A 21,687-nucleotide genomic window follows, 5' to 3' on the forward strand; every position below is an offset into this window, starting at 1 on the left:
AGCCTCTGGCCTTCCTTGCTTGCAAGACAGACAGAGAAGGCCATGCCCCTCCAGCTTCCTGCTCCCACCATCCAGCTGCTCATAAACACAAGTGCATCAGGGAATTTTCTGCTTCTCTTTACAGTGGGAGTTTCCCTTTTCATTTCCAGATACCTCCAAGGGATCTTCCACTGTGTAAATACCCTCTCCACTTCCCCAAAGTGGTTGGGAGAGCAGATTTCCCTAGCTGGCCCGTTCTTCCTGGAGCTAATTGTGTGTCTGATGGAAAACTCCAGCTGTTTCCTTTGGGATTTCCAGCCCCACACAGGAGTCACGGCCTCGAAATACCACCACTGAGAGAGATGGAAAGAACAGAAGCCTTTTCTTGTCCAAGATCACTTTTATTTCCCTTGTTTCCATTAACTTCAGTGTCTGTTTGGTCTCACATATCCACGCTGACAGGGAATTCACATCAACTGCAGAATTTGGGCAGCACCTCCCCAAGCCCGTGGGCTGCCGGCTCTGCCGTGCCCCCGACCACCAAACACATCCCTCCAGCACATGGTTGAACCCAGGAAGAGGGGAACAGGATGCCCTTCTCCCTCTCCTCCACCTCCCCACCACCCCCTTTGTACAGCTCTCTTGGACCACGGATTTCTCTCTCCTGCCATGGACCAGAAACCTCGGGCACCGCGCTTCTCGCCGGTCCTCTACAAGCTGTAGTTTCCCCCATCTCTGACTCTTCCAGAATCTGTTCCTTTTAAGAAACAAAACCTCTCCTGACTCTGTCAGGTCTGTCTGCAGCCTGGGAGCTGCTCCTTGCTGCCCCAGTGAAAACCTTAGTCCAGCTATAAAGGTCCTCACGCCACCGCCACGGCTGGGAAGCCCCTCTCTGCCTCCAGCCCCAAAAACAGCCCCTTTCCTCCCCGGGGCCTCGGAGTGCTCTCCGGAGACAGAGCTCTATGGCTCTATTTATTTGGGCTAATTAATCTCTCTCTCTCTCCCCCACCGGTCACAAATTAGGATGTAAGGGTGAATTTTGACTCTCTGGGTATGGACTTTGCTGCATCACCCCCCAACCCCTCCCAAAGTTTAGTGCTCTGAATTGCTGAGAACATTGGTCCGCTGTGGTTCCCCCATGCGTACTGAGCCCGCCCGATGGCTTTCAGCATCTGTAGGCACTGCTGCCGGTTTGTTTTCTCAAGGAAAAAAAAGAAAAAATCATATACTGGTCTGCTATAAATTCAATAATACAATCCTTAGTTCTGAAGATACAGTTTCCATATAGTTTATAAACATTGTAAGACATACATATGGATAATTGAGGGGAAGAGGGGGAGCCTGTGTATTTGTTGGGGTTTTTTTCTCAGATGTGTGGACATGGTTACAAAAAACACACCTCCTGCAGGTACCTCATTTCTTTATGTGTTGGGTTTGTTTGGGTTTGGTTTTTTGTTTGTTTTTTTGTTTTGTTTTGTTTTTGTTTAATTCCACCTCTAATCAGTTTTTCCTTTGGTTGTTGGCTACTCCAAGCCCAGCAGGCAAGCCCTGTTCTGCTGTAATGCCTGAGATATCCAGGGGTTTGAGATTGTCTTCTAAGAGATTCCCAGCCAACTTTGGCCTCTGGGTTTGGAGCCAAAAGGGCTAAAACGTGGGAGAACCAAATGTCCTTATTACCTCGGTATCAGTGTCCTTGCACTCACTTTCAGAGAGAAACAGTGTAGGCTTAATCGGTGATGGTTTTTACAGCAATTATGTTCCTTTCGGTAATTGGAGGGGTCGTTCGGAGCGCTCTCAAACGAACGGGATTTCACAAGAGCATGGATACAGTCCATTTGTCCGGTTGTTGTCACCGACTAATTGGTTACCGTCCCTGTTATCTGCTTTTTGTAAGGTTGGCTTTTATTTGTTGTTGTTGTTGTAGGTGCTCGGTTAGGCTTGTTTGTGACAAGGTGTGATAATGCCTTTTAATCCGCTCCCGCTGCGCTCGGCACAGTCCGGCCGGGCACGGACACAACCGTCAGAAGCCGAGACAACGTTCTTCCCTTCGCCAGGCCAACGCTGAGCCACGTACAAAAAAAGAAGAAGAAAAGAAACTCTGGTCCTTTGTAGATTGGTGGCAGTACAGCTCCGCTCCGTCCGCGGCCGGGGGTGGGGCTCAGCGGATGATGGCCACCAACACCACCATAAAAACCAGGAGCGATGCCCTGAGCCCCGGGCAGCCGGCGGCCTGCTGGACCCCACTGGGGGCACGGATGGGCGTCCGCCGGGTGCACTTACCCTTGCGCTTGGGGGACAGCGTGGGCATGGCCCCAAAGCTGTATTTGTGCTGATAATCAGGCACATAGTCTGGGACCTCCTGCCCGTTTTTGCGTGGCCCCAAGGACACCGGCTTGGAGGTTCGGTTACGGCTTTTGTGGCTGGTGCAGTTCTTGCCGGGTTTGCGGTAGCCCGGCCGGGAGCCGGGGGGGCCGGGCTGGTTGCTGTGCAAACTGTTCTCAGCCCCTCGCTCCTTCCCCTTCTCCTTGGAGGAGTGGTGAGGGTGGTGGGATTTGGAGGCTCCTCTGTCCGCTGTAGAGAAGGTGTGTGTTTTCATCTGATGGAGCGACTCGGACCCCGAACAGTTCCTAAAGTCTTCTGCTCTTAGCACCTTGAGGTCCTTGCCGTGCATCTGCTCGGGGAACTCGCAGATGACACTGGAGCTGGAGCCTCTGAACCTGTGCAGCCATTCCCAGAGGGAACGGGCTTTGCAGTCGCAACTCCATGGGTTCCCATTCAGCCTGAGAAACTCCAGGGCTCCCAGGTGGGCCAGGCAGTCCCCCTGCAGCTCCGAGAGGCTGTTATTGAACAGGAAAAGGGTGGTCAATCTTCGGAGGTCATGAAAAGCCCGCCTATGAATCCACTGCAGCTGATTTTGATGGATGAGCAGCCGATCCAGGTTTATTAGTCCCCTGAATGTGTTCTGATGGAGGCTCCAGAGCTTGTTTCCATGGAGAAAAAGATGGCTGAGGTTAACCAAGTCAACAAAAATATCATCCTGAAGGAACTCGATGTGGTTGTCTTGCAGGTAAAGGTATTGCAGGTTGTGGAGGCCACCAAATATCCCGCTGGGGAGGGAGCTCAGCCCGCACTTGTACAGATACAAGGCGTGGAGTTTCACCAGCCCTTGGAAAGTGTCTGCAGCTAAAGCCCTTAAGTAGCGGTTGTCCCCCAGGTCCAGCTCTTCCAGGTTGACGAACCCGTCGAAGGTGTTGGGGTCGATGAAGGTGATGTTGTTGGAGTAGATCCAGAGGGTGACCATGGAGGGGCTGAAGTGGCCCCGCAGCAGCAAGGTGATCTGGTTGTTCTGGAGGAAGATCCTCTCGCTGTCCTCGGGGATGCCCTCGGGGATGGTGACGAAGTTGTGAGCCTGGCAGCTGACGGTCATCGGGGAGGGGTAGCACACGCAGTCGGTGGGGCAGCCCAGGGCACCGGGCACCTTCAGCCCCAGCAGCACCAGCAGCAGCTCCGCAAACCCCCCTGTGCGGAGAGAGGGGAGAGCGGCGTCAGCGGGAACCGGGCACCTCCCGCCCACCCATCGCTGCTGTGGAGACTATTCCGGGTGAAAAACGCCCCCAATTAGCTCAGCCCTCCTCTCTGCTCATGAATTACCCACGCGGCTGTGATGAGTAGGCTCATCACCCACGGCAGCTAAAACGTGATGTATGGAGTACTCCCAGCCTCCTCTCCCTGCCTGCAACAGGCAGCTGGTTGTGTTCCCAGCCCGGAACAGGCAGGAGAAACTTTCTCGGCGAGAATTCACGCTGGCAGTGCAGGCAGCGGAGCCCCTTGCCTGCAGGCAAGGAAACGCCGCGATGTGAGAGCAAACAGAGGAAATTCAAACCCTCGCAGGTGCCCACCCCCCTCCTGTAACGCATCTGTTAAATCGCTTGCACATATCGGAGAGGAAAAGCTGCACAGATTCAGCAATTCCCAGCGAACCACCTAAAATCACACGTGTGCAGTGCATCCCACTCCCCCAAAGGCACAGACCCATCCCCGCCATCTCCTTTCACTACGGTTGTTAGACACCACCATCCACCCCGAAACCCAAGTGATTTGCAGGGAAATATGTTGTCAGCAGTTGGTGGAAAAGACTGAGCTGAAAACTCCGTTTGGAAGTGGGATGCTCAGACATATTTTTAAATGGATGTCCTGTGGCAAAGCATATTGCATCCTCTGATGCTGCAGTGTGTGCCTGTGACTGGGGCTTTCTCGCAGCAGAGAAGCAGAGAGCGAGGCAGGAATCATCCCCTCCCTCTGCTCAGCTCTCAGAGCTCCAGTTTCGCCGCCCCGCTCCCGTCTCGCTCCCACTCCTCACACCAGGCTTGCTTTCAGGCTATTCCTTCTGCGCCGAGTGGCTTTTCAGACTCATCGCACCAGACTTGTCATTTCTCATTCAGATTTTCCTCCTAGATTTGGCTTTTTCCTCTTACACGCAAAATTTGCTCATGTCTAATGAATTCTGCCTCTGGACTTCATGGGGAAAAGGAGTAACAGAGGAGCAGCGCACAGCTGCCGGTGCCATCCTGCCCACGAGTCCTACTCAGCTTGTAATAATCTGAAAAACGAGAGTGGAAGTGGAGTTCATCTCTAATTACTCCACGTCGTTATCACCAGCTAGTCCAAGAGCATGGACCCCTTGGGCTTTTACAGTCCCTCTTTTCAGTGCCTACAGCCTAATACGAGTTGGAGGCACAGAAACCTCACTGTTTTCTTATTAATTGTGTTTGAAATGTAACTGCGTGGTTGCTGTTGCCTCTTGCCTGGTATGGAGATCTACTGTCGTTTAGTTAACAGCAGGTGACCCGTCCATCTGGACCCATCCTTTCAAGGCAAAGTTGCCACATATTTTAGATAAACTGGGTTATTCAGACTCTTCATAAATCACCAGTAAGAGGCAGTCATCGCCGACTGGGCGGTTAATAGGAAAAAAATAGCAGTGCTGCCCAAAGCATCGGATGGAGCCTTGGAATGGGAATGAGGGGGACGACTTCCAGGTGCTGCCCTTCAGAAACGAAGCACGGGCTACCAGGAGGGATGTCTCATCCCTGCGCCACTGCCAAAAAGGGCTGGTGAGTCGGGAACGCTTAATTCGCGACAACTCCTACGGCTGTGTAGGAAAAGGAATGTTCTCCAAGTCACCGCCGTAGCATTTTGGCTTCGCTGTCGTGCCTTTGCACGATGAGCGAGGGGCTGCGCTAGTGGGAGCATCGTGCTGAGCACCCAGCACTCCCTGCCAAAACGGGAGCCCTGGCTGCCACTCACAGCCTGGGAAACTGTGGTATCCTGAGGATATTGTGATTATCCTACGGTGGAAGAGACAAAGCAATGCGTGCAGATATATTCTGCTGGTTTTTTTAACTCGAGGATGTGCTTTGCCAAGGTGGGATGGCTCCACGTCCCCCATCTTACCTCGGTGACACCGGAGTACGGCACCTTCCACAGGTCTGATGTTTATTAGTAAAACCCTGCCAGGCACAAGTGCTGTGACGATCTCCCACATGCAGAGTCTGTTATTGCAAATACCAAATCACAAGGGTCTGAATCAATAAACCATCTCCCAGCTACACGCAGCAGGTTGGAAGATTACATATTGCTTCCAAACAACAGTTTTATGCGCTCTTCCGTGACACGACAGTTGCCAGGCTAACGGGATTACTGACGGGAGGTGGAGCTGGGCAGGGATCTGGGAGCATACAGGATTTCACGTATAGGGATGTTGATGACAGGAGGCTGTTAGCAACGTGTGGTGATGGACCAAGGCAGCCCAGGCCTCCCTGGAGCATGGCCAAGGTAGAGGCTCCTGCCGAAAGGGAACGCAGTGTTTAACAGCGCGCTGCCTGCAGGGATAACTCCGGAGGTAAAGGTCAGAGGGAACTGAGTCCATCTCTTTAATTAACAGGTGGCTGTGAGTTAATGGCTGGAGCTCCTATGGAGAGAGAGATGTGGTTCCTGCAGCCAGGGATGGTGGCGAGGATAGGCTGCGGTTGTTACTGGTTCTCAGCTTCCTGAGGATAGGATGTTGGGAAGAAAATCCAGGGATGTCTTTCTCCCTATTACAACTTGGGAGTAAGGAGAATGGGGAAACAGAAGGATGGATACTTAGAAAAAAAAGGGTGAACAGGGGAGCAGAACTTGATAGAGTGTCTGGATAGAGAGTAGGTTTAGATTAGGTATAACGAAGGAATTCTTCCTTGTAAGGGTGGTGAGGCCCTGGCACAGTCTGCCCAGAAAAACTCCGTCTGCCCCATCCCTGGAAGTGTCCAAGGCCAGGTTGGATGGGGCTTGGAGCGACCTGGTGCTGGTGGAAGGTGCCTCTACCCATGGCAGGGGGGATGGAACTAGATAAAGTCCCTTCCAACCCAAACCATTCTGTGATTCTGTCAAGGTCTGGACTCCCCAGTGGACGCACACAAGGCCTGTGGTCTCATCAAGGAGGCTTTCCCTCCAAGCCTGTAAAACCTGCTGATTGCTTAGTGCTGTGAGAAGCTGCTCCTGGCATGCCCTGGGACTGGTCCCAATTTAGATCTGGGAATGAGACCCCCAAAAAGCGAAGAGGCCATGGTCATGGAGCCATGAAGCTCCTGAGGCTGGGAACACCAGCACTGGGATATCCGGCAGCCAAATCCCACCGGGCCAAGACAGCCAGGAGCACTTGGGTCTCACTGGGCTTCCCAGACTGGAAAACACCATGGGAGCTTCCCAAGAGGCCCCAGCCCAGCTCTCCTGAGAGTTTGACCCTGTCTAACTTGTTATTCCTGACTCAGCCCTTTCAACTTCATCTTGTAAAGGTTGTGAGGCAGACAGAGGGTCACCAGCCCGAGTGTCGGAGCTCACCGGGGAGGGAGAGCTTCAAAAGTAGCACGGAAAAATCCTCCAGAAACCTGCTGGTGAAGTGAGTAAACCCAAATCCCCACTGACAGGGATAAAACCAGCAAAGGGGTGTTTATCTCCTGCCTTTCTCCCACTGACGTGCTGTGTCACCCCGGCTTCTGCTCGCCGTGTCCTTCTGCTGCCTCCTGCTTCTGACTGAGGTTTCAGTGATTGCAATGAATTCGTCTGACTGTCCAAACCATTTCCCATGTAACATCCCTCTAATTGGGCATTAATTAGGCATCAGTTAATGAATGCTTGAAATAATTTATCTTCGGATGCGTCCAGTTTGCAGTCTTACTTTTAACAGCATTAGACTCATTATTAGATTAACATCGTTATAAATGTTCTCCATTACCTGCTTGTTTCCATTGTCTTAGCCTTATTACTGAGAGTGAAAATCACTCCTCCCCGCATGCATTATTGATGAGTAAGGACTTTCTATATGTAGCACGCGATTAATTGTTATACAGTGTAATGCATTTAGTGTGAAGCCTCGATTTGTGCAAGAGCTGAAAGCAGCCAGAAGAATGCAGACACCCGGAGCCAGCGCGATCGGCCAGACACTGCACATCTCTCTCCAGCCCAGACCAGGTTCCTCCCAGGCCGGTGCCAGCACAGGAAGAAATTTGAAAAAAAAAAAAAACAACAACTCCTGGTTTGATACCCAGGATCAAAGACGGATGGTTTGAAGGGTTGGAGCACTTCTCTGCCACCGCGGCAGGGACTCTTGACTCTGCGGTGCCACTTGCTCCAGAGAGCCAGGTGTACTTGCCCTGGCAGTTTTCTTGCTTTTTAAGGTTTATGACACTTTACTGTACCTCTGAGCCAGGCAGGGACTTGGTTTCTGTAAAACATGATGCCACTTACTTTCATCAGGAGTCTCAGGTTCAAGGCCCAGACATCACTTAGGACAGGGATAGGTTTGTTCCTGGGGGGGATGCACCTGCAGGACAACCCCAAAAGGCAGCCCTGCCACAAACCCCAGCACCCCCTGCCCATTCCCTCTTGGCAAGTTGCTTCTCTCAGATGGATGTTTTCACCTCTCCACCCGGACAAGCTTATATGGGTCAGAGCCTGTCTAATCTGCAGCAGGAGAATCCGCTCTTGAGGATGGAGCAGGCTGCTTCTCTTCCAAATCTCTCCTAAACCTGCCATCTGCTTTGGGAGACCCATCTTAGCTCATGTCTACATGCAACTTGACTGCCTGCTTACTGTGTCCATTACCGGGGCTGCTCAAGCTGTTAGATTTATAAGCTCTTTAGAGCAAAGCCCTCGTCTTCTGGTTGCTGATTTATGTATCTTTACTGCCATAAAACACTATGTATAGCTACTACATAATATAAATAATAACACTTAACCAGAGTGCGCTACAAGTGGGGACAAAGCATCTGCTCACAGGCGGGATTATCAAAAAGGGAGAAGCTTCCTCATCTCTCACCCTCTTCTGAGGCCAAACTCACACCTGCTCTAACACCAGCACCTCACTGAGCTCTAGAGAGAGATTTTCCTGCCCTGATCTATCAAAGGATTTTTCAAAGTCCACCCCGAACAAGCTGGTGCACAAAGACATGACTACAATCCCTGGGGGAAAAGTACACTTTGAAACTTGGGAACGACCTCAGAATTGCATGTTCACATAGAGAGAAACTGTTGTTTAGGGAGAAAAAGAAGCCTCAAATGCTCACAATTTCACCAGCCAAGTGAAGGACAATGAAAGGCAAGGACAGAGTAGCGAAAGCAACTGGGCACGAGCCAAGAGCCCAACTCTGGATCTGGGATGGTTCGACAAAGCAGTGTCAGACCTGTGCTTAGCAGCTGCAGGGTTCATTTCCTCTTATTCTCCTTTTTTTTTCCTTTTTCTTGCAACAGAGAGGATAAAATAAACAAGCCCATGCTGACTGTCACAAAGCCTAAATTCCCCAGTGAGCAGCAGCTCCCTTTCAGCCTCTCTGCAAAGCCCCTTAGGTGCTGCCCCGCAGTCCTGCAGCAGGAGCATCCTCGCTGGGATTGCTCCCAAGCATCAGCTGCAGCTCCCAGCACCAGGCCACAGCACGAGGCTTTGCTTTCTGCACGAGCTGCCTTTCAGCCAGAGAGTGGCAGCCACCCATCCACCTTCATCATTTTATTATTTTTTTTTTGCGACCGGTGTCATAAATAACTGACAGATCCCAGCTGTTGGGAGTTACGGTTTCTGATGGAGTGACAGCTGCTCCCAATCCCCCAGTCATCACCCCGGCAGTTCTGGAACATTTCAGCAACATAAAAATCATTGGAGATAATTTCGGTTTTGCATAATTTGGTTAGGCAAGCTGTGATTTAATGGCAATTATGACCTCCGAGGCAGAAGATGAGCTTGGAGGCTACTGGCTTCACACGACTTTAGCTCGGGGTGCAGCGTCAGGGATGTTCCAGGGAGATGGCACTACAAGGAAAAAAAACCTTCTCCAGCAGCTGGAAATTGCCTTCCTTGGCTGGCAAGTGGAAAGACTGTTCCCACAGGAAGAAGCATACAAGGAAATTTGGAAGGAATGGTGCTAAGGAAAGCTTTGGGAAGAGGCCGGTGCCAAAAGATGCATCGGGAGGTACCTTTTAGAGAAAAGCCAGGAAAAGGCTGCAGACTGGGGGGTGCTGTAGCCTTTGCAAACCCTTCTGTGTCACCAGTATCTCATGTGTTAACTGGTACAAACCTCTTGGTCACTCTGAAAGCAAATCCTCCTCCTGTGACTGAGATGGAAGAGCCAGAATAAGGAATGGGCCACAGCCTTTGCAGGCAGCTGCCTGCTCTGGGTACTGCCCTTTGCTCTCCCCTCTCACAGGGTTTCTCCTGCTCTGGGCTGTGTTGCCTCCTCTCCCTGGGTGCTCCTCATCCATCCCAGAGCCCCTTGGTTTGCACTTTTCCAGCAGTGACAGAAAGGAGCAAACCCTTGAGCAGCCAAGCTGTGCTGGGAGGTCAGCTGAGGATGGAGAACCGTGCTCAGGAGCTCTGGGGACATCATGGTGTTTCTGGCTGGGGGCAAAACGTGGCTTAACAGCAGGAACAACTTTTGTTTGGAGCTGAGAAGGTCCAATTTCCCCACTCCATCACGGCTGCCAACCAGCTTGGAGTTTGCTGTGAGCTCAAGCTCAGGGCGGAGACCTGGGGCCAGCAGCACCCCAAAATCAAGTCCTTTAGGGTATTGCAAGTTCAATTTACATTTGCTGACCTGGTAACTGGAGCTATTCACCTTCCTCCACCAAAGTCACGCCCAAGGTCACCTGGAAGTTTCTGGATGGTGATCATTAACTCCTATTGCAGTTTGAAACCAGACCATAAATTTCATAGTGTAATAATGTAAAAATCAATAACTCTGTTTGAAACAATAGCTTTGTCTTCCATTTCAGCCGGCTCTGATATCTCCCCACGGACTGTGTCCCTCTGAATCACACAAATAAAGAGAGAGGAGCGATGGGTGGCGGGGCTGTTGCTCCCCTGCCAGGTGCCCAGCTCCTCCATCGTTACAGATTCAATTAGTTCATTTATTCCTCTCCTGCAGTTAAACTCGAGGATGATTTAACAGGAAAAAATAAGGAGCCTTTTATGCCCAGTCTCTCTGGCATCCCGTCCAAGAGAGCGTCCCTGAGGCTTTCCATGTGAGAGCTGCCCAAGCCCCTGCTGTCTATTGCCATGGGCAGCAGGGCCAAAACCTAAAATACTTCTGGAAAGATGCAGAACCGACTCACATGGGCAAAAGAAAAAAAAATGAAAGTCCGCTCTTTTCCAGCTCTGGCTTTCCGGGCGAGGGAGGTCTGGCTTCCTTTGCTTGCTTATTTTCCGTTGTTTGCTGTAGCACTGGCTCGAAATATACATCGAGAAGCAGGATTGTCTTTCACATGTTGGTGGATGTGTGATCCTCAAAAACAAATTAGCACCGATTCACTTCTATATAGAGTGCAGCCGTCAGGGAATCACTCCTGAATTCACAGCGAAGGAAAGTAATAATGCTTCCAGCGTGCTAATCCTCTCCAAGAGCAGCCCCTGAACTCTCTCCTGGTGCTGGAGGCACCACTGGAAATTACAATTGTACTGAAAAAATAATAAATAAATACAGAAATTGGCAGGGTTTGTGCTAGTCCAGAGGATTTGTACCCTAATGTGGAACTCCCTGTTTAATTAGCACTCTTCTCTGTCTGCATCTCCTCCTCCTGCTCTCAAGCTAGAGAAGAAGGGGGAAAAAAGGAGGTCAGTGGTGGAAGTGGCTGTGGGATTGAAACTCGGCTATAGAAACTTGTTTAATTTAAATGCTTCTTTCAGGACTAACACACGCAGAAGCAGAGGGAGTGTAGAGTGTGTTTTCCCAGTATAACTTGCTCTGCTTAACCCCAGTTCTGGGCACACCTTCCATGGCAGGGATGCCCTTGGAGGAAAACTGCAGTGGGATGCTGCTGGTCCTGTGGCTGCAGGCACAGGGAACAACCCCAGCACCTCAGTGCAGGTTTGGGAGGAGACTGTCTAGATCGGAGGCTGGGCTGCTGCTTGAAGCAGTTGGAGACAGATCATTGAGATGGGATGGGATGGGATGGGATGGGATGGGATGGGATGGGATAGAATGGAAAGGAATAGGATATTTCTGTTGGAAGGGACCTACAATGGTCATCTGGTCCATCTGCCTGAAAGCTAAAGCTTGTTATTAAGGGCACTGCTCAAATGCCTCTGGAACACTTGGGCAGGCTTGGGGCATCAGCCACCTCTCCAGGAAACCTGTCCCAGGGTTTGGCCACCCTCTCAGTGAAGAAATGCTTCCTAACGTCCCGTCTAAACTTCCCTTGGTGCAACCACTCCCACACATCCTGTGCCTGGATATCAGGGAGAAGAGACCATCTTCTTTTCCTGAGTGTCCTTTGGCTGCTGCTGCAGGGTTTATTGTGCCCCTGTGTCTCACCCCACTGTGCATCTCAAAAGCCACCGGGACCTTTTTGGAGAGCAGGAATGCCAAAGGGAAGGGCACATCTCTTTGCACATGGATTAATCAAGTCCTTGGGTCCTGCTGTGGCTGGAGGTGTTGATGGACACCAGGATGCTCCTGCTTCTCCAGGAGAGGATGGCATGGACCAGGGAACACCCTGAGCAGGATTCCAGGCATGGATAGGGGTTTCACTGGCTCCTGGCACTGCTGTCCTGACCCCCAGCAGGCACCAGGCATCCTCTGCTGGTCCCCAGCACAGGACAGGGCTCTGGCAGGACTTGCCAGCAGCCTGCAGTGAAGCCAGTATAGAATTTGGCAAAGGACAGGGAGATCTCAAGGTCCTTGAGAAGGGACTAATAATTCCAATTGCCCCCAAGGAAAGAGAAATACAGGAGGATGACTTGAGCTTAGTGGATTGTCTGAGGCGTCTCAGGGGATCATCAGATACTTCCACTCCCTTTTTGTCCTGAGGTGACAAGTTTTCCTTCCCATTCACAGAAATGCAAAGCAGTTCATTCACAGCAGTAATAAGAACATGTCCTTTGTAAAACAGCCGGTGAGTGAACTCTTCGAGGTGCTCTACAGCTAAACAATTGCAGATGAAATGACAAAACCCACCCCAGCTGAGCACCAGCCAGATCGGTATCAAACACTGAACAAGCTCATGTGTAGCGAAAGCAGATTCACCAGCTCCTTTCCCTGCCAGCAGCTGGCCAGGAGCTATGGAGGGTTTCTTTAGGATCAGAAATACAGCCAAAACAGAGCAAATATGAGATGGAAGAGCAAAGTGACAGCTGCCTGGGCTCTCAGTGCACACTCGGCTGCCCCATCCAGCCCACATCCACGGGAGATGGAAAAACTGGAGGCTGTGGGAAACTGGGGATGAGCTGGACGGATCTTTACCTGGCTGGAGCCCGGAGCAGAGAGTGACCTGACACAGGGAGTCAAAGAGGTTTTTATGCAAGCATGGCTAATAGGGAGGGCATTAGTCCTATAAACTTATAATCCTGCTGAGGTCCCGACCCCAGCAGTGTCCTGTGCCACCGAGATCCACCAGCGAATTCTGTACCGTGCCGCGTGGGCTCCCTTTCATCATCCCTTTTCAGCCTTTCTGCATTTCAGATTTACTGGATGTCCTTGTGTTTGGTGGAGAAGAGGGCAAATTGGAGCCTGTCATGTACCTTCTTCCTCATTCAGCAGCACATCATTCTGCCTGCAGCAGGGGGGAAGGAGACGGACGGGCAGGCATCAAAGCTGCCAGCTCTGTCACATTTTCTTCCCCCCAACCAAAAAAGAAGTGTTGGCGTCATTTGAAGCCCAACCCACAGCCTCAGGTCTCTCTCCCACACCCAAAAAGGGCAGCAGCACCTTTCCCCATGCCCTTGGTCTCCTCTCAGGGTGATGCCACGAGCCCTCCAAGTGAACATCCCTGGGGGTCACCGGCCGAGTGAACACCACAGATTCCAGCAAAACCCCATCCCCGCTGGAGACGCAAGCCAGCATGCTGGGTCATGAGCACGGCTGCCTTTTAGAGACCTCTCCTGTGCTTTGCACTGAACTTTTTACCAGCTCATGAAAAAGGCAGTGATAAAAGCAGAGCAGTGTGAATAGCTGAGCCGTGCCGCTCCTCTGCCCGGCATCTGAGGCCGTTCGGAGGCTTAATGAGCCGGTGGGAAATGCCATGTGCCCAGTTGGATGCTGGGCACTGTCACTCTCCCACTCAGCTCTTGGGATGTGTGGGGATGTGGGGAACCTGAGGACTGAGCAGCAATGCTTTGCCAAGCCCCTGAAATCTGTGTGTTTGGAGCAGTTGGGTGCTGGGAGTGAATGCGCAAGCGATGAACGTGGTCAGGACACGGCACTCTGCTAATATCCTGCTTTGTCTAGCTCTGATGCCGGTATTCCATCCCAAAATATCCCCCTGAACATCCCTCCGGGAGTGGACTTTGTGGACATGCTGCACATCCCCCAGCACCACGCAAGTGCCTGCATTAAAAGCTTAATAAAAATAGCTTGATAACGGGATGTGTTCCCATCACCGGCAGCTCTCGAGCCCGCGGCCGATCCCTGCACCTCCAACACAGCAAGGCCAAGTCATTACGGGATGGGGGCTGCAAGGTCTTGACAGTCTAATTTCTATTAATTACAGCCCGTGTAGGATCCTGTCGCTGTGGAAAGGGGAGATGGGGAGATGGGAAATCGTTGCAGGGCTGGGAAGATGCTGAAGGTTGGTGGTGCTGACTGGTGGTGCTGACTGATCCGGGCTGGCCACAGCAAGGAGGGGTTTTCTGGTGAGAAGCAACAGGTTGGGCTGGATGGAGTGACAGAGATGTTCTGCCCTCCTCCTCCTCATGTTTTGTTGCCCAAATGCACATTTTGCAAAGTTAAAACGAAATCGCAAAGAGCGGAAATCGGGAGTTTTAAGGGAAAAGAAAAGAAAACAAAAATAAGATCTTGGCAGAAGGATAAAGGAAGGCAACTGGAATGCTCATTAAAACTGAGGGGCTCCGTTTCCCTGTCCAAGTGGCCACATCTCTGGAGGCTCCCAGATCCTTTGAAATGCCTTGTCAGACAAAGCCTTTCATCCTACCTGATTCTGGCTAAATTCATGGACCCAGAAATTTTCACTGGAAGCGGGAAAGAGGGAGCAACTCCATTCTGACTTTTCACTTCCCATCTGATCGCTGTTGATACAATTTATTCCTATGACAGCATCTGCTGCTTTCATGGGTTTTTTATTCTGAAGTACAACTCGTCTTTGTTAGTCCCATTTTTGGGCCTTTCATCATTTCAGTCACAACATAAAAGGCACTTAAACACTCCTGCTTGGAAACCAGGCTGGGAGAGGGTGGAAGCAGGGAGATGCCATTGTCTCCCCAGTGCCAGTCCTCCTCTGGCACGGGATGGGTTGTCCCAGTGTGCCACAGCCCTGTCATGCTCCCACATGCCTCCTGCCAAGGATGGCAGCGATGGGCATGCCGTGGCTCCATTTTGGAGGGATGCTGTGAAATCCAGATGTGCTTTGGAGGTGCAGAGTCCTACATCCCACATCTCTGTTGGGGCAGCATCTCTCTCAGCTACCACTGACCCAATGAGTGCTCTCAGGGGCTCTGTGCCCTCCTCATCAGCCAAAGCTCTCGTTAGACAACTAACTGCCGTTTTCTCTGTGGCTCCAGCCGAGGCTGTGGTGATCAGCTCTCTATGTGCCTGTGCTGGGGGGCTCTGCCACCCCTCACTGCAACCCACTGAGCTCACCAGGGACCCTCGTCCCCACCAGTGCCTGCAGATCCTGCTCTGCCCTGGCATCTGCCGAGCTGCTGGAGGCGCCGGGGAGTTCAGAGCTACCCACAGAAAATTGGAGTCTAATAATAGCTCGGTGGTGTCACACCAGCAGAGAGCTGGAACAGCCACGTCTGGCAGGGAGAGGCCACCGCTGGCTGCCTGTGCCTGCCCGGGCTCCTGTCAGCTCAGCTGGAAGAGCAACGCCTTTCCCGGGATCCTCCTCCCTGGCTCCCAGCTCCGCTCCCCCTGCAGCCCCCGCTGCAGCTGACGGACCACTCTCCACACTTCAAGGATTCCCTGCCACAGCAGCGTGGCTCACACCACTCCCCAAAACCCTGCCCATGCACATGCCAGAGGCACGGGGCTCCATGCCTGTGACAGGATTTGGACCCTGTGGAAAACCACAGAATGGGCAGGACCCACCCCCCACACCCCTGGATGAGCATCTCTGGGATGTGGTGGCCTGTCCCCCTCCTGCTTTAATTCCCCTGCCGTGTTTTCCACTCCAGCAGGCATTGCTGGCACCTGAGCATCCTCCAGCAACATCCCTTATCCCACCTGGTATCTCTCAGCCTGGATCCCATCCTTTGTCCCCCAGCTCCCAGGAAAGTGAGCGCAGCTGGAAACTGTGCTGCTGCTTATTGGAATAACCTTTCAAGATTCATTTAGTGCCGCTTGCTTCCACCCCACCTTTCCATCGTCAGCACTTTGCTAATTGCAACTTTTAACTCGTTGTGCCCAGGCAGCCCGAGAGCAGCTGCTGCTGTAAGGAATGGGGTCCCTCTGCCCCCCATGTCTCCTTCCTCCTCAAAGAAAGAGTCAGCCGAGTGAAGGGTGAACACCACACCGACCACAGCCTGTATGGCCCCGCTCCTGCTCCCAGCTCACCCCACAGACTTCCTGCTTTGGGAAAAGATCATCCCGGAAGACCACAAATCCCAGACAAAATCCCAACCGTCACCTGGGAGCATAAATCAGTGCATGGCTGGGCAGGGAAGAGGCGAAAGATCCCGACGGCTATCGGAGCACTGTCTGCCTGAGACTTATTAAATTATGGCTCTCGAGTTCAGCATCTGAGCCTGGCGCGCCAGGGACCAAGCGGGAGGGGGGTGGGTTACAGCCCCCTAATTCAATCACGGGGCAGAGGCGATGGTGCAGCTGGTGGGGAAGAGGAGCTGTGGCTGTCAACACAGAGAGAACGAGGCTGCCACAGCCTTCCTGCATGGCTCTGCCCACTGACCCCTCACAGCTGCATTGTCCGGTGTGCTGGGGATGGCTCCGTGTCACTGCTAAGGGCTGGGGTCTGGTCCTGTGCTGGTGTGGGGAGCGGGGCACCGGTGCCACCGCACAGGATTGCACTGATGCAAGGCCACCTGCACTGGAAGGTGGGATGTTCCCAGCTCTGCTGCCACACAGCTTGCTGTCCAAAGAGAAAACAGGCCAAGAAACTACATTTTCAGGAAACCGAGGTGTTTTTTATGTAAGTCCTAGAACAGGGCAGCAGGAAGATGAGATGCTGTTTCCCAGCTGACACCATGAACCAGCAAGTGTGACTAAAACTTGGGAATGCTTTGCACAGGGCTTCAGGCACTGCAGTGGTGCCCAGGGTATTGAAACCTCAGCAGCTGCCCAAGGAGACGAGGACAGAGGGACATAATTGGGTAGGAAAGAGACGAGAGAGCTGGGAAGGCGGATGCTTTCCCTGAAAGCATTTCCAAGGTCAACGCTTGAAAGTGGAGCAGAGCGAGGATTTGGCTCAGGCAAGGGAGAGGGACCACGCTGGGATGATCAGTGGGAGGCAGACGAACACCCAGCTCCCACGCCGGCACCGAATTACCCAGCCGAGGGCTAAGCGAGGCACCCAGACAAGGTCACGGTCCCACCGGAGCGGCGCAGGCGGCGAGGGAGCTCCGGCTGTGCCGGCTCCTGCCTCCACGGCAGCAAATTCAATCGTGGCCAATAACAGAGTGGAACAAAATCCAGCAATGCAATAAAATCTCCCGGCGCCTTGTTCACCTGCAGCTGAGCAGCCGGGGCTCGCACAGGAGGTGGCACGGCCTCTGCGGGCAGCCTCGTGTCTGGGGAGCCCGGCGAGGGGAGCGAGGGTTTGAAATGGCCCTTGGTGAGCTTTCAGCGGGTGACAGTTCATCCCGAGGCTCCCGGGCAGAGGGGGAGCGCCGGATTTCTGAGCAAGGGAGAGCTGCTGATTCCTTAAGAAGCGGGGAGGTGAAATCCAATTGTGCAGCATCCACGGCTGCCATTAACCTGTCTGTGTACTCCTGTGGCCGCCCATCCCTCTCCGCCTGACAGCCGGGGCTGCCCGGCACTCGCTGCCACGGCTGCCCGGGGATTTGTGTCTGCCTGCTGCAGCGGCACACAACCCTGCCTCGGGCTTTTCTCCGGTGCTTCGAGCTGCTTCCAAAATGGAGCGCTGGCTAAACGTCCCCTGGTGAGCTGGGGAGCTGCGGAACCGATTCCCGGGGAAGGAGAAATGGTGGCAGCGTGCGATGGGTGATGCAGGAGGAGCTGCCGGGGCAAACCACAGCTCCGGACCTCCCGAAGTGAGGCCAGGAAAAATAATGGCATCGGAGTTCCTTGAAGGAGGTGCTTAGGACATTCCTTGGGAATGCCCCTTGGGCATTCAGCTTGTAGTATCATCTCCATCAAGTGAGTGTTTAGATGCAGGGATCTCGATTTTGGAAGCGCAGATGGGTTTGTGCCAGGGTTGCACGTAGCTGGAGGAGGCAGCCAGGTGGGCATTAGAAGGGTCTGCACTGCCAGACATTCAGCTGGAGCCCCCCCGGATGTGCCAGCAGGGGGAAAAGGCAGGATCTGGACTCTCTTTGCTCAGCCCCACACTCTTCCTGGCCCATGGAGAGGCTGAGAGCCAGCTGGTGGAGAAGGGAAGGGAGAGGAGGGGTGGGGAGCAGGGAGGAGGTGCAGCCAGCCCCACCAACCACCTCGCCTCTCCGCATCCCAGTTCCATTTGCAGATTTATTAAATCGAGAGCCAATTCCGACATAATTTCTTTCAAGCAGCTCCACCTCGCAGGTGTGCGGAATTTATTTGAGATAAAGAAAACCATTACAGAGAGACAGCAATCTTCAAAGACCACCTCAGAGACCTGAGAGAAATAAAAACACTAGCCCGTGCAAATGTGCAATTAAGTTTCAGAATACTCCTGCTCCATGAAAAGCTCCGTCCCTGCAGAGAACAGGCCTTTAAGGCAATTTTCCCAAACCCTATTCAGCATTCACTCAAAAATGTCTTTTTAAAGCAACATGTGATTTTTTTTTTTCCCTCCCTGCCTCACTCCTCCTCCTCCCTGTTCTTGCTCCATCATTTCCAGGTGGGACACAGACAGCTCTGGTGGGGATGTGGTTCCTCCCCATTTGGAGAGGGATATGAGGTGCAGGAGGGTCCCATCCACACAGGGCACAGCTCTGTCACAACCTCCAGTCTTGTCACATCCACAAATCAGGAATTTTTAGAGCTAGTCTTGTTATTCAAGGAGACCATGACACCGGCATGGCTCCGCCTGGGGACAATTTGCCAACTATTCCCAGTTGAAGTATCTTCATATCCCTTATTCATGGGTCATTCTCTGCTTGGTGATTAATTAAAAATGCATAATTAACCTGTGGAACGCACTGCCATGAGGTATTGGGGAGGCCAGGAGCTTAGTGGGATTCGGGGGAGGATTATATGTTTAAATGGATAATGAGAACATCTGGTGGTACATTAACAGGGATGAAGGAGAATTAGGGAGAAGAGCTTGGCTTGCCGCCGGCACAGAGCGCAAGAGGGCAACCACGGGGCCAGCTCAAGGAGGGCACTGCTGGTCCAGCCTCAAGCATGGCAGACACACCAATGTGCCCCTTCACCCTTGGGAAGCGTGATTTTGGGAAAGAGTAGGTGTCCCTGGGGATGAAGGAGTGACAGAGCTGTCACCACAGGCCTGGTTGCCTTTGGGTGGGTTGGAAGTGGCTGCCTGGGACAGTGGGATGGTCACAGTGCTGCCAGCTCCTTGCCAGAACACCCAGCCCAGCAGCCACCTCTTGTCCATGGAGATCCATGGCATGACCCTGACCCCTGGAGACACCCTGATGAATCAGCCAGAGTGTCCTTAAAACCCCAGGAGAGCATCCATCAGCCGCAGCACTCCCTGCAGATGGCACCGCGCTTGCGTGCGCAATCATCCGTGCCGCTGGTGGCGAGCGCTGGAGTCATGGCACGCGACCAAGAATCCAAGGAAAGTGCAGGAGACATAAGACCAAGCCTCAGCCATACAACAGGGAGTTCCTGGGGGTCTCCAGCTCCTGGACAACACGTGGCTCCTCGGACTGAGCCTGGCATGCACCTTCTCCCCATGGCAGCATCCCTCATGTGCCCCAGGCTCCGCATGGGAATGCAGACAGGTCCCACCATCCCCCTTGCACGGTGGGCACAGACCACGTGCTTTGCTTCACTTCTTTCCCCCAGCCTCGGAAGTTTCCTTAGAAAAGCCTGGCAGCCAAAGCCAGCGACTCCGAGAGCAAACTCCGGGCTGACGACAGGATTACTAAATCCCTGTCAGCAAACAGGGCTCAAGCAGCTGCTCTTTTGCATTGTAAATCTGCTGCTCCACTGTTGGTTGTGCAAGGCCTGGGAACCACAAACTCTTGGGGTGAAAAGCACTGAGGCCTCTCAGCAATGTCCCTGAGAACTGGGGTCATCCTCAGCTCTTCATCCCACTGCAGCACCAGGCTCCTGCTTTGCAGCAGCTTGGAGAAGGAGGGGATGCTCAGTCCTCCCAGCAGGACTCTGGATGCTCTCTGTCCCTTCACCATTCTTGGTGGTGATGCCACCGACTCAGCAAGATTGGGTAACCAGAGGGATTTTGGGTGTCGTGGCCCCTCTGGACTCGCTGCTGGTCCCCTGGGATGAGGTGGCTGCAGCACATCGTGCTCAGCCTGCCGAGCACGGCCGGGGCCTGCTGGGCCGGGGTTAATCTTGTTGTCACACTTTCCCTCCTTCTTGCTGGCTCGGCGCGCTTTGACCCGCTGTGAAATTGTGGCCAACAGCACTGAATATTTTAAGAGCGGCAATGCAGTGATGGCCGCGCGGCGGAGCAGCAAGGCAGGCCGGGAGCTGGGCTGGGCCCTCACCTCCCCCCCGCCACCACCAAACCATTAGCACAGTTCAGGGAAACCTAAAAAATTCAAAAGACACTGAAATATGCAGCATTTTTGCTCTCTCTGGAAATGACGCGCTTCGCTTCCCAGATGCTCCCGAGTAGGAGGTTGTAAATAAGAGGCTTTATGGCACAGAGGGTGTTGCCGATGGGGCTGTGGGATGCTGCAGAGCCCAAATTGACACCCCAATCCTTGTCCTGCCCCTCGCTGGGGACAGGGCCGTGCTTGAGCTTGGAACAGACCTGCACTGCCATCAATGTCCATCCTCACTAGCGCAGTGCAGCCATTAAAGGAGCTTCCCCTCTCCATCCTTGGCCTCTGCTGGCTGCTCCCTGCCCCTCTCCCCCTGGGATATCCCCTCGGTGCATCCCTCCTCCCCTCGGCCGGGTGGGACGCGGGTGCCGCAGGACCTGATGCAAACACCTGTCCTCAGCACTTCTGCTATCTGGGACACAGCAGAGCAGCAGCGCTGAGGAATTAAAAAAAAAAAAAAAGGGAAAAAAAAAGGAAAAAAAAAAAGTCCTATTTGCATAAACCTCCCAAAAAGAGGAGCTGGAGCCTGAGTCTGGAGAGCTGGAATATCAGTCAGGGACCACCAGAGCTGGTAGGAAATGCAATAAGTATTTGGGAAGCATCACCTGGACGTGGGCACGTTCTGCCACCAGGTCCCTGCAGATCCCCAAAGTGCTGCCCCGGGGCTTGACACCCCATCTAGGAGTGACATTGGGACACTTTTGTATTCAGGTCTTAAGAGGGCAGATTAATCGCCATGTGCTGGATCTGTCACGCGCAGGGATGTATATTCTTCTCGGAATTTACAAGTAGTTCTGTCTGAGAAATAAACAACTGGAGATAAAAATTACATTGTCACCGTGCAGGTGTGATCGATGGGCGAGACAAGCCCTCAGAGTGCCAGCGAGGTGCCACTGGCACAACCTGCCCAGGGAGTGCCAGCAGCTGGGAGAAGATGCCGAAGGGACTTCGGGAAGGGCAGCGGGATGGACTCCACTGACCCCAGCCTGTTGTGTCTCTGTCCCAAAAGCCAGGAAAAGTGGGGACAGCCACCAAGGCCATCCCCAAGTGAAGATGATGCCAAACCCTGGAGAAAACAATGCTGGTGATGGGTGACCACTGGGATGAGCTGTGGGAAGATGCCTGGAGCAAAGCAGTCAGCACCAGAGGGGGCTGCAGCCCCCAGGTCAGCTCCTTGTAAAACCCTCTTGGGCTCTCTCTTGCCCCTAAACCTCCTCTCCAGCGTGTTTCCAACGTCAGCAACGGGCAAAAGACAGAGCCAGGCTGGCAGCCACCGAATTCCCCAGGGATGTGAGAGAAGGATTGATGCAGTTTACACAAAGTCCCTTTCTAGTTTGGTTTCTCCTTCATCCTCCTCT

The 21,687-nt window shown here is 53.0% G+C and overlaps 1 protein-coding gene across 1 annotated transcript in view; it reads right to left on the reverse strand.

Moving 5' to 3' along the window:
• Nucleotides 1–359: 359 nt before the first annotated feature.
• RTN4RL1 (reticulon 4 receptor like 1) overlaps nt 360–21,687 on the reverse strand; it is a 29,911-nt gene continuing 8,583 nt past the window's right edge. Inside the window, exon 2 of the mRNA XM_039563079.1 lies at nt 360–3,498. Within this exon, the coding sequence (XP_039419013.1) occupies nt 2,138–3,498 (1,361 nt within the window). The 3' untranslated portion in view covers nt 360–2,137. The remainder of the gene's footprint in view (nt 3,499–21,687) is intronic.

Source organism: Corvus cornix, chromosome 19 (genome assembly GCF_000738735.6).
Source record: "Corvus cornix cornix isolate S_Up_H32 chromosome 19, ASM73873v5, whole genome shotgun sequence".
Taxonomy (NCBI): Eukaryota; Metazoa; Chordata; class Aves; order Passeriformes; family Corvidae; genus Corvus; species Corvus cornix.